General features: G+C 35.2%; 1 protein-coding gene across 3 annotated transcripts in view; it reads right to left on the bottom strand.

Annotated features, from left to right (window-relative positions):
- UBR3 (ubiquitin protein ligase E3 component n-recognin 3) overlaps positions 1-13,371 on the bottom strand; it is a 234,227-nt gene that overhangs the window by 22,632 nt on the left and 198,224 nt on the right. For all 3 annotated transcript variants that reach the window (XM_042994657.1, XM_042994658.1, XM_042994659.1), the window contains exons 33-35: positions 7,000-7,124; positions 1,741-1,848; positions 1,495-1,620 (exon numbers count right to left, since the gene is read on the bottom strand). In XM_042994657.1, coding sequence (XP_042850591.1) covers positions 1,495-1,620; positions 1,741-1,848; positions 7,000-7,124 — 359 coding nt within the window. The remainder of the gene's footprint in view (positions 1-1,494; positions 1,621-1,740; positions 1,849-6,999; positions 7,125-13,371) is intronic.

Below are 13,371 nucleotides of genomic sequence, written 5' to 3'. Positions count from 1 at the left end.
CTTTCAATGCCCAGTTCAAGAGCTTCTGCTTCCAGATAATGTCCAACTTATGGGAGAAAAATAACTTCCAATAAAAACAAATGATAAAATAAACCATAAGGTAATAAGCATACAAAGAGCCACGGCCTATGGCCTTTAAATGTGAAGAAAGAAAAATTAATGAAGTAGCATATTTTTAAAAAATTAATCTCCCGCATGCTTGAAGATGCTCAGACAGTAGTTCCCCCTTATCCCAGTTTTGTTTTCTGTGGTTTCAGTTACTGGTGGTCAACTGTGGTTCAGAAACAGATGATCCATCTTCTGATATATAGTTAGAAGGTCAATAGTAACTTAACACTACATCACAATGCCTACACATCATTCACCTAACTTCGTCTCATCCTGTTGGTATTTTGTCATCTCACATTATCACAAGAAGGGTGAATACAGTTATTTTAAGAGAGAGACAGCATTCACCTAACTTTTATTATAGTATACTCTTATAATTGTTTCATTATTAGTTGTTAATCTCTTACTATGCCTAATTTATAAATTAAACTTTATCATAGATATTTATGTACAGAGAAAAAATACATAATATATATAGGGTTCAGCACTATCCCAGTTTCAGGCATACACTAGGAGCCTTAGAACATATTCCCCATGGATAAGGCACAACTACTGTATGGCAGAAGAAAACACTTTTAAGTTGAAATTTAAAAATAAAACACCTATGAAAGAAAATCTAATGGATGAACAGTTTTAATTTATTCAATGTCCATAAATTCTGAATGTTTCAAAGACAAATGTATAGAGTTTATCTTGAATCATTTGAAAAAACCAAACAATCCAAACTATTTAATGCAATGGTCAATTACTTAAGACAGAAAGAACAATCAACTGCTTAATTCTGATATACTACAGGTTTCAAAGGCCATATATATGATAAATGTCTTAATTCCCATGGAATTAATATCAAATTCCCTGGAAACAGATGGGAGATAATGTCAGGATTATAACCCTATAAACATAGTGGTTCCCCATTCTGTCACTTTCTTGCCTACTCACATCAACCCACAGTTTTATGAAACAGGCTAAACCACTAATATATCCAAATTTTTAACTTAACTGGCTACAAACTGAGCATTTTCCTGTCCTAAAGTTATATAAATGCCGTCATGTCTTCAGACAACGAGCTTTCTGATCAACATAACTTTTAAAAGGATAGAAAGGCAGATGATGATCAGTGATTAATTTATCAATATGATAAAAATAATGCTAAATATATCAATATGAATACTATGATCCTATACAAGTATTGGGCATTTATTATCACTGATCTCATCTAAAAGTGCTCTAATATCAAATATTAGTAATATCATAAAAATGAGTGGATGCTAGCAAATACAAAAAAATAACATTAATAGTAAATGTTCTAAATATTTATTCCTTTTGAGTTAGACTAACATACACTTGCATGACAGTCCTGCATATAAATACTATCCCAAATTATACCTGGCAGCTAGGTAAATCTTCCCCAAAAAGGTGGTGCTGAAGAAGGCTGGTGATTCTGAGGAAAGGTAAGCAGAAGTCCTGTAAGTATTTTTCCATGGATTCAGGAGACCAAGCAATAGGGCTAACCTAAAGTCAAAAAAGAGAATTTAAACAATTCATTCTCTAATAGATACAGCTTAAAAATTATATTCATAATGGCAACAAAATCTAAATTTTTAACAAATAATCTCTACACCTAGAGCATACCATTGCACACTCCTGAGTTCCTTCTTCATGGTATAACTTTCCTTTAGACAGTTCACTTATCACAAAGCTCAGTAACACTTCATAAGACTTTTCTGCATCACATGCATTCTGGAAGAAATGAAAAATTAGTTCCATCAGTCACTGAAAATTACAAAAAAAATTACATTGGAAAGAACACTTCTTAATAAGTAGGGGTATAGTTATGACTACATTATTTTTCACACATGTAAACTTCAAGTCCTCCAAATCTATGTACAACAGCACACCTCTGGATTCGCAAGGAAACTGGGCATGGGATTAAAACTATTGCAATACTTCTTTAAAAGACAGACATAAATTATATAATGAATGAGTAAACAAACATATGTAAATCATATATTTTGACTCAGTAATTTCCACTCCTGGAAATTCTTCCTAGGCAAATAATCTAAAATAAAAAAAATAACTAAACCCCCAAGACATTCACTGTAATACTACAATACTGAAAAACTAGAAATGACCAACAAAAGTAAAGCAGTTACCTAAATTATTCCATATCAACTCAATGGAACATTTTATAAGCAGTGAATATGACATGACAAATTTGAGCTGAATGAAAAAATGTTTATAATATGATGTGAAAAAGGCCAAAAGCAGCATATATACATACACTCATTATAATGTAAAATCATACATGCATGAAATAACATGGACCACAAACTTTTTCTTTTACAATTTCTGTCAAACTCCTTGAATGGGATTTCTTTAAAAAAATTAATGTAAAAATAAAATAGGACAATGTTGTTGTTGTTGTTTTTTAAGTTTATTTATTTATTTTGAGAGAGAGTGCGAGCAGGGCAGGGGCAGAGGGAAAGGGAGAGAGAGAATCCCAAGCAGGCTCCACTGAGTGCAGAGACCCGTGGGGCTCAATCCCACAACCGTGACATCATGATCTGAGCTGAAATCAAGAGTCAGACACTCAACCACCCAGGCTGAGCCATCCAGGCACCACATGACAATATGTTTAATAAAGAAAATCCAGATACATTAAATAACAGCTTATAAATTAATTAAGCTTAATGATGCTATATTTTTATAAGAAAGGAAAAATAATGGCTATTTATAAATTCAAATTTATATCAATAAGTTTTTATACAAATGTTTCTCTTTATATTCACTGAGATACTGGAGGTTGTTTCAAGATACAATAAAGTATAGGGGCGCCTGGGTGGCTCAGTCGGTTAGGCGGCCGACTTTGGCTCTGGTCATGATCTTGCAGTCCGTGAGTTCGAGCCCCGCGTCGGGCTCTGTGCTGACAGCTCGGAGCCTGGAGCCTGTTTCAGATTCTGTGTCTCCCTCTCTCTGACCCTCCCCCGTTCATGCTCTGTCTCTCTCTGTCTCAAAAATAAATAAAAACGTTAAAAAAACATTTCTTAAAAAAAGATACAATAAAGTATAAAATGGGCTACAGTAATAAGTTTGCTATGATGTCATTTATTCTACTCATTAACTATACTTTTTACACAGTAAAATATAAGATTTGAGTACACACTATGGGATATATACGTTTATCCTGACCATCTGATAATCACTAACAGTCCGATCTTTAGAATTTGTTATTTGACGATCCTTAGTCTTCCCCTGTGTTATTATGCTCTCCTCATCTAGACAGTAAATTCCAAAATGTCAGGAACTATGCTTTGTACTTTATATATATCCATTTGCAGAACAAAAATTTGAGCAATAAACACCTGCTGCCTACTTAATAGAATTTCTTTTGGTACTGTTGGAATTTTTGACCTTGGAACTTGCCTAGATGTATCTCTTTTGGTAATAAGTTCTTTGCATTATCTTTAAGTTACTCCTCTGCTTCTTTTTCATATCATTCAGCCATGTAGTGTTATCATGTCCTGATTCTAAACTACAAAAACAGTTCTGATTCTACAACCGCACTCTTTAAATCATGTGACCTACCCCCAATGGGGGTTTAAATGGGTGATGGGTATCAAGGAGGGCACTTGTGATGAGCACTGGGTATTATATGTAAGTGATGAATCACTAAATCCTGAAGCCAATATTATCCTATATGTTAATTAACTAGAATTTAAATAAAAACTTGAAAAAAACACAAAAATTAATTTAGTCAGAGTAGTTTTTAAACAGAGTTCACTTAAACTCAAAATGTAGAAGACTCAAAAGAAAATATTACCATGATTTTGCACATATTAAAGTTTCTGGAAATATACAATTCAGCCTAAAATCTTCCTAAATTCAATATATTCTTCAGTAAAAGATACACAGAATACATAGCAACAGAAGAGTATTTCAAGTCAAAATACTTTCTAACTTATGGAAAAAAATACCCTCCAATAATAAGAAATGATGTTCAGATCATCCAGGTGAGTTACTGAGTGATAATCAGCTTTTAAGTCATTATTATCAAATATATTTTAAGAACTTTTTTTTATACATGGCAAGTACTATATCAGATCAGAAAGTTAAATATAATATACTATTCACTCTTTTGTATTGAGAATTCTTCTGATCAGATTATTAGACAAGAAAATAGTTTTATTTCATACATAATGTCTTAAGAAAGCATACTTTTATATACGTAATATATGAATTTACAAATAGGCTTGTAAAGCTTAAGAAGAGGACTTAGGAGACCATGGATGAAAGACCTAGAATCAAATCAAAAGAATCCAATGGGAAAGGTGGCAAAGGTATGCAGTTAATTAAAGAGAAAGATCAAGAGTTGAGAGATCCAACAGTTATGTGTTGGGCAGATGCTTTGTTTAAATTACAGTAGTTCTTCAAATTTTGGGGATGACAGACACTATGGATATATGCTGGATGCTATCATCCTACTCCCCAGCAAAACACCACAACACAACACAACACAACACAACAGGACCTCAGATTATGAAATCCTGTTGTAAAGAGTCTTTTAAGAGAAATTTTAGTAACCAAAAGAACACAATTTATACTAACTATAATAATGATTATTTCAGCACAACTAAACCTTATTATCAAATTAACTCTAATATCCCTTTAAAAATACATACATAGTACCTATATTTTTATTGCCCTAGGCCAGATTACAGCTGGCAAAAATCTGTTTTCATTGGAATTATCAATACCTGAGGATAAGAAAATAGAGGGATAGAATGAATACATGAGACTCAACGAAGAAAGGAAATAAGTAAAGAAGTGGGGGTGAGAGAAGGAAGAAGGAAAGGAAGAAGGAAATGAATGAATGATGCAGAATAGTTGAAAATCACAATGATGTATTTCATTCCTTGTAATATTGTTTCTATTATTTACCAGCTGCTGTGTACCTAAATATTTAGATCTATTACAGAAAAAGCTAGTGACATGTGGCAAACTAACCAAGAGAACATCATATTGTTTTTATTTGCTAAAAGCAATTTATATGGCTATAAACTTCTAAATTTATGTTCTGATAAGAATATGCCTTACATTAAATGTTTCATTAACTGTTTTTTTACATAGCTAACAATTATTAAATTGAGAAAGAAAATTGATAGAACAGTTACCTAAGTTCTATCATAGATTTACAATTGCCTGATTTTCTGTCATTAGGTCTCATTTTAGTAAACAATCAGATGAATAGATTTAGACCCAAATTATATCAGAAAATGTTTCAAATGTGTACTGTTTCATGATTAGACAGCTTACTAAAGAAAACATATGTAAACAATGAAACAGCACAGAAACCTAATATACCTTATTTGAATACTAACAATCCAAATATCAGATTACAGTGCAGAGAAATTGTAAGAATATTAAAAAAAAAAAAAAAAAGAAAGAAAATTGCAGAAGGCAAAATTATCCAAGAACAAACTAGGAACAAGGAGGAAAAATCACTAAGGGAAAAGATATATCCATTTTGAGAATTTAGAATAAGAGAATTTTAGAAATAAAGGAGCTCTTATAAATTATATAGCCCAAATCTCTCAATTACCTTTGAGAAAACTAAAATTCGGGAAGTTTAGGTCTTGACCAAAAAAATAATAGCTCTATTTAGTGGCAGGAGCTCAGCCTAGTATTCAGGTTCAGTGTCCAACCAATATCCCTAATTAAGACATTATGAGCTTGGTGGTGATACTATATTAATTTTTTTTTTTTTTTTACACCAAATCATGGTTTGGGAGTAAACTAGTGATAAAAGTAAAGATTACATTGAATACATTTCATGTATTTATCATGGATTTTCTTTCCTTTGACATAAGTAGATGTGATTTTTTTTAATGTTTATTTTGAGAGAGGGAGAAAGAGCACAAGTGGGGGAGAGGCAGAGAGAGAGAGAGAGAGAGAGAGAGAGAGAGAGAGAGAGAGAGAATATATCCCAAGCAGGCTCCAGGCTGTCAGTGCAGAGCCCAATGTGGGGCTGGAACTCACGAACTGTGAGATCATGATCTGAGCCAAAATTGAGAGCTGGACACTTAACCTATTGAGCCACCCAGGCGCCCCATGATTTAAGTAGATAATTGGAACCTTTCAAAGAGGTTTGAACCTATTGAAGAGTCTATAAACCAGTCAAGAGGTTCAGTTAACACTACACTTACTATTTTTTCCTACCAACTTCCCCAAATACACCCTGAAGTAGTTTTCTTATTTTACCTACCTCTAAGCCAAACCACTCAGTCAGTTCTTCGGTTCTATAGTATCACATTTGTTCTCAAGTCACTGAAAACACTTACATTTAACTAAACTTGGACAATTTTTCAAAATTGTTTATGTAATTTTAACTTGAGAACTTTAAATTTGTAAGAACTTACACATTTTTTTAAGATAGAAAAATTAGTATTTAAAGAAGCATAATTAAGAAAAGGTTAAGATTTTTAAATTTATAGGTGACACATCAAAAGCCATCTTTGGACTGACTGCAAATAGGAGCAAGGAGAAGAAAAGATGACAAATAAGTAAAATAGGTAAGTCTGCAGACATTTTATTACTTACTCACTGCTTTGGTACAATTTTCATAACTTCTCTAAGTTTAAGGCTTACAAGCAAAAGCAAAACAAAACTGCCCAAATAAGAAGAGGAAAAGGCCAAGGTTTAGAGATAGATGAAGAAGACTTCACCATCCAAGGAAACATTTTTAACTTTGTTTAACCTGAAGGTGCTCCATTTCCAGTGGAAATACTATTAATAACTCATTTTGCCTTTCAAACATCTAATCTCATTCATTCATATCTCCAACTTAAATGAGTTCACCAAACTATAAATGACAAATTCAGACAAGACACCAACCTTTTTGAGAGCTCCCGTGTGTTTCCAGGCTAACCTATCTTCCTCACTGCATTTAACTGAAAGTGCCACAAGAGCTTGTGTGTATAGTAGGGTGAAAAGCACCTTCACAATGCAGGTGAAGTGGTCTAGAAGAGAAAGAGAGGATCATTATTTCTTTGGAATCTAGACATTTTGTACTCAAGATCATTTCACAAATACATCTTTCCTTGAACATGTAATTGGTTTTTGTTCAACACTTCACCTAATAAAATGAAATTATAAGGTGATATTATATTTGCTACCCACCTGATCTGAAATTATGAAAACAAAATTCCTTTATTCATCCACAGAATATGTAAATGAGAGGCATTTAGCACAGCGTAAAGTGTGCTCTGTTTTAGACGAACAGAGTGCTAATGCCACTCAAGCTGTGTAATGTTGGCAAATCCCCTTCCTGATCATTATGTACTTAACAATGATGTCTGAGAACAGTGTTAAACCAACACTTCATCCACTTCTAATATTATATAAACCTTATAAGGAATATCATATCGTATCATATTATATATAATACAAAACTTCTAAAGTTAAAAAAAAAAAAGAAAAGAAATCCCAGTATTTTAGCCACTCTAATTGAGTTTTAAAACTCAATTTACAACTATAACAATGCAAAAACAATATTAACAATACATAAAATGCCTGGTAGCTTCTGGCACATATTAGGTACTTAATAAATGGTAGCTTAAAAATTACAAGTAATATTTACATACAGCTAATAACTTAGAAAATTTCCTCAAATGTCTCATTCGATCCTCGTAAGTCTCAGTTGGACATCTGAGTTTCAAAATGATGTGCCGCTGATAACAAAGCTAATAAACATCCAGGTCTGAACTTGAATCCATATAGATGATTTTACTGCAGATTCAGTATTCCTTCTATTATATTATGCGGTTCCCCTAATAAATGGATACTACCATTTAGTCAGTTGCTGGGGTCAGAAACTTGTAGATATCCTTGATACTTTCCTATTTCATTCTCCCCACATGAAAAAAAATCACCAAGTCCTGTCAATTCTACTTTAAAAATATCTCGAGTCAATTCTAAAATCCTAGACCAGGCTTCCATCCTTTCTTGCCTATGCCCAAAATTCCAGCCCTAAGTAGTTGTGTTCAGGGTGCCCCAAGACCACTTCCAGGCTTGATGATTCACAGGAAGGCTCACAAGACTCAACATACAGTCCTATGATTCATTATAGCAAGAGCTATAAAGTAAAATCAGCAAAGACAAAAGGCACATTGGGTGTAGTCCAGATGAAATCCAGAGTTCTTTACCAGTATTCTAGCACAGGGCATGCTTAACTCCTCCAGCAATAAGTTATAACAGACTGTGAGATATAGACACCAGGAGAGCCTGTTAAGAAATTGAGTGCCCAAGGTTTTTACTGGGGGAAGTTCACACAGGCACCCTTTGCCTAGCACAAACTAGGTTTTTAGACTCCCAGGAGGAAAGCAGGTGTGTTTGGCATAAACCACTGTTTGTACAGTTTAGGCATAGTGACCCACTCCCATCAGTTCTGTGGACGGTGGGGGTGGTAGAGACCCTTCCAAAATCAAAGTTCCCAGATGCCAGTTAAGTGCCAACCTTGTAAGCAGGCCTTTCAAAAGTTAACAGGTCTTCTATGTTAAGTCTTTCTTGCACAGTGGTTTATGTGCATCACCTCTTAGTCCCCTGCAATCTTTTTTATTTTTATTTTTTACAGCCAGACTCATCTTTTTAATTTTTTTTAAATTTATGTATTTATTTTGAGAGACAGAGAGACCAAGCAGGGGAGGGTCAGAGAGAGAGGGAGAGGGCAGGCTCTGCTCTGTCAGCACATAGCCCGACACTGGGCCTGATCCTACAAACCAGAAGATCATGATCTGAGTTGAAAACAAGAGTTGGACACTCAAGTGACTGAGCCACCCAGGCACCCAAACTGATCTTTTTAAAAGAAATATCTAGCATCCTTCTACTGAGTCTCTGTACAAGCTGAAACACTCTTTCCTTCCTCAAAGCCTGGCTAACTCTTAGGTGACACCTTAAAGTCACTTCCTAAGGAAAATCTTTCCTGATTTTAAAATGAGTACGTGTGAGTGCATACACGTGCGAGCCTTGTCTCTTACTCATGTTGATGACTCGGGGTGGGAACTTATAGCTGAGCCAGCTGTGGGATTTTTCTAACTAGAGGTAAATGGAAGGTATAAAAATGTGAGTCTAGAAGTGTCACAGGTCATGTTCCTAGTCTATGGCAGACTGTCTAAAGTAACACTGAATAAAGCAGATCCATTAAGACAAGAAACCTAAGATGCCAGCATCCAAAGTTCTGGTTCTGGTCATTCCCGAGACTACCCTTAACTCCTACAGTTTGGTTATGTGAGTACATTAGTGCTCTTCCTTTGTGCTTATAAACTAGCTCTAAATGGATTTCTAAATGTCCTAACACCTAGGTGCTGAACATATGCCAGGATAAAGACAATAAGAACTTACAATCTAGAGAGAGAGAGAGGAAGAGAGAAACAGAGAGCTACATGCATACACATGGTATACTGGGAGAAAATAAGAGGAGGAACTAACCTAATTCAAGGGCAAGGCATAGAAAAAAAAAAATAATAAAGCTTTCTATTTCAGTGAGGAAAGTTAAGTCTTGAATGATGAAGAGAAATAAGCCATAATAAAGAAGGCAAGGGGGAAGGGAAAGGTAAAGAAAGGGGGATTCCAGATAGATGAAGCCATTTTTTGAGGGCACAGAAAAAGCCTAAGGTTTACAAGAACTGTAAACTGTCCAGTGTAACTAGAATACAAGTAGTGATTTTTGATAGATGAGGCTAGGAAAGCAATCTTTATTGCTGAAGATGAAAGGTTATGAACTACAGGCTATCTGTGGTCTACAGAGAGGTTTGGTTTGCCTCTATCCTATTTAGTTTTTAGTTACTGACATTTAAAAATAGGATATTTCTTATACAAGTCAAGAATTCTCCTTACTCTTAAAAAAACAGGAAGATCTGACAACACTGGGGCCACATTTTTACATGCCAACAATGATTTGGAACTGAGTAGTAACTGTCCTCTTTGGCCAAGCATTCATTCTCTAGCTTATCAGTCTCCTACTCCCAATTACATCAAACCAAAGACTATTTCACAAGTAGTCAGTATATAACATTATTGTTAAGAATGAATTTAGGCTATGAAGCCAAATTGTCTAGATTTAAATTCTGACTCTTCAGATCTCAAGCAGGTTAGTAATATACACTTGCTTTATTTCCTATTCTATTTAATGGAGACAATAATCTCATCTACCCTAAAGAGATTAAGTGAAATAAGGTTTATACCTAAATGCTTAAAACAGTGATTAGCAATGGCAATCAGTAAATATCTGGTTTATTTATTCATTTTTTTATTTTTAGAGAGAGAGTACGAGCTGGGAGAGGGGCAGAGGGAGAGAGGGAGACATCTTAAGCAGGTTCCACACTCAGTGCGGAACCCAATGCAGGGCTGGATCCCAGTTCTCTGCGATCATGACCTAAGCCAAAATCAAGAGTCGGATGCTCAACCAACTGAGCTACCCAGCTGCCCCAATATATTAGTATTTGTTACTTGTTTGATATCTACAGGCATACAGACTGGGTAATAAGCCACTGAAACACTTTAAGCATGAGAATGATAATATCAGATTTGCATTTTAAAATGTTCACTGCTGCTTCTTTAGAAGAAAGGGATTGAAACAAGCCAAGACTAGAGGCAAGACAACCTATTAACAGACAGCAAAAGTACCATACCTGAGAAATTCGATGACCTGAACTACAGAAGAATGATGATGATGGAGAGAATGAGTTAAATTAGAGAAGTATTTAGATGACAAAAATGATAGGACTTGGTAGCCTTTTGGAGGTAGAGAATGATGGTGTCTTTCATTGTATAACAAAGAGTAGACAGTAGCAGCACTGACTAAAATGGAACGACTGAAATAGAGGAAAAGAGTAAGTCTTGATGAGTAGAAAATGAGTTAAGGAATTCACCAAGGAATTGTCGACTGCAGCTAGAGATTTGGGAATCATCAGAGAACAGGTGAACTGACGCTATGGGAAAGAAGACAAAATTGAGAAAGGGACAGGAACTAAGAGACAACTCCAAAAATGGTGAAAAGAGGAGGTGAATAAAAAGAAGCCATGAAAACGAGTGAAAAAGAGATAGGAAGAGAACCAGAAGAGGATGGTATCATCAAAGTCAAGGAAAGACTATTTCATGACTTAATTGAATGTTTCAATAGAATGATGAAAATTAATAGAATTTGTCTACTAATCACAACAAAATGAGGAAGTCATTTAATATTGCTCAGAAATATCACTCATATATGACTACTCCCATCGTAAACTACACAAATTTTTTGTTTGTTTAAAAAGAAGTAGGAGGCCTTGGTGGTTCAGTTGCTTAAGTGTCCAACTCTTAATTTCAATTCAGGTTATGATCTCACAGTTCATGAGATGGAGCCCTGCATCAGGGCTGTCAGCACAGAGCCTGTTTGGGATTCTCTCTCTCCCTCTCACTGCCCTTCCCCTGTGTGTGCATGTGCCCGTGCTCTCTCTCTCTCAAAATAAACACTCAAAAAAAAAAAAAAAAAAAAAGTCATATATTTTAAGGAAATAAGAGCCAGTATAAGAGTAATCATAGCTTTTCCTTGTAGCAATGTACTAATTCCTAGTTGTAGTCATTTTATCTGCCTTGGTGATCATCATTTTTCAAGTATTTCAAATGGCAGTTTAAGCTTAAGCTTTTGCTTAAGTTCTCACATTCACTAACATATGTAACAAATATTTACTAAATGATTGCCACGTGAAGTCAATGTTTCTCAGGGACTTGGAAGAAAACAAGGAATCACTCATATAACATGTACATTAGGTTCCCAGGTTGTTATCTTCTAAGGCTGCAACAGAGAACAAAGCCCTTCAAACCAATTATCAACATTTTAAAAGGAGAGGGAAACTGGATATCTACTCTCAGTCAATGTGCTTTTAAAACAACCAAAACCGGGGCGCCTGGGTGGCTTGGTTGGTTAAGCGTCTGACTTCAGCTCAGGTCACGATCTTGCGGTCCGTGAGTTCAAGCCCCGCGTCGGGCTCTGTGCCTACAGCTCAGAGCCTGGAGCCTGTTTCAGATTCTGTGTCTCCCTCTCTCTGTGACCCTCCCCCGTTCATGCTCTGTCTCTCTCTGTCTCAAAAATAAATAAACGTTAAAAAAAAATTTTTTTTAAAACAACCAAAACCAAAAGCCCACCATCAAACCACCTGAATGTGAACAAAGGAAGACCAATACTTAACTTGAAATGCATTTAGAAGCAAACAGACCATGAATGATGGCACAGATTTTTTTAAAATTTTTTCCTTAGTGTTTTTAATTATTTTTGAGACAGAGAGAGACAGAACATGAGCAGGGAAGGGGCAGAGAGGGAGACACAGAATCTGAAGCAAGCTCCAGGCTCTGAGCTGTCAGCACAGAGCCTGACACGGGGCTCGAACTCACAGACTGTGAGACCATGACCTGAGCTGAAGTCGGACGCTAAACCAACTGAGCCACCCGGGCGCCCCATGATGGCACAGATTTTAAGTATTATAGAGCTACTACATGACAGGAAACAAGGGTGGGGGATCATGGTGCTGGGAAGGCTGCTTAATAATTAAAAAAACTGATTTCATGAGATACAGAGTTTGGTATGATAGAAATGTTAGCCTATAGCTCTTTAAAAAGTGAATTTTTCCTTAGAATCAAAAATGAAAATTATATTCCTTACTTCCTATTCTAAACGTCTGAGAACTGAAGTTTCTGACCTCCTAGACAGGTGCAACATCCACATCATTAGACTATTTGAGAACATGAAGTCATCAGTTTCATTATTTATATTTAAATCATCATTTTAAAAAGTTGTAAACATCATAACTCATGAAATGAAGACATTTTAAATAGATAACATGTGTAAATCTTTGCCTTATTTCTGACTTATTTTCAGCAAGATAAAAATCCTAAAAAAGGAATAAATAGTTCAAAGGGTATTGACATAACTGAGACAGCAGCGTGACTCTTTAATGATACCAATAAAATCTGATTCAACCAGATTCTCTCCCGTGGGTAATGTATAAACACACAATGAGAAATTTTCAAAAATAAGATAATTAAATATTTAGTGAGTACCCTCTTTATGTAACGGCATTTTTGCTGGGTGTTATAAGAGTAATCCAAGGAACCGACAGTCTTCTGGGGTGATACTGGCTTGCCTACAGGTACCATGCTTAGTGCAGGTGAGATAATTAAAACAAACAGGATTCAGATGCCTGCAGAAATTCCTTTCCCATAAAGTGTTTT

Source organism: Panthera tigris, chromosome C1 (assembly GCF_018350195.1).
Source record: "Panthera tigris isolate Pti1 chromosome C1, P.tigris_Pti1_mat1.1, whole genome shotgun sequence".
Classification (NCBI taxonomy): domain Eukaryota; kingdom Metazoa; phylum Chordata; class Mammalia; order Carnivora; family Felidae; genus Panthera; species Panthera tigris.
Note: the sequence above shows the minus strand (reverse complement) of the source record. Positions and strands in the feature narration are given on the sequence as shown.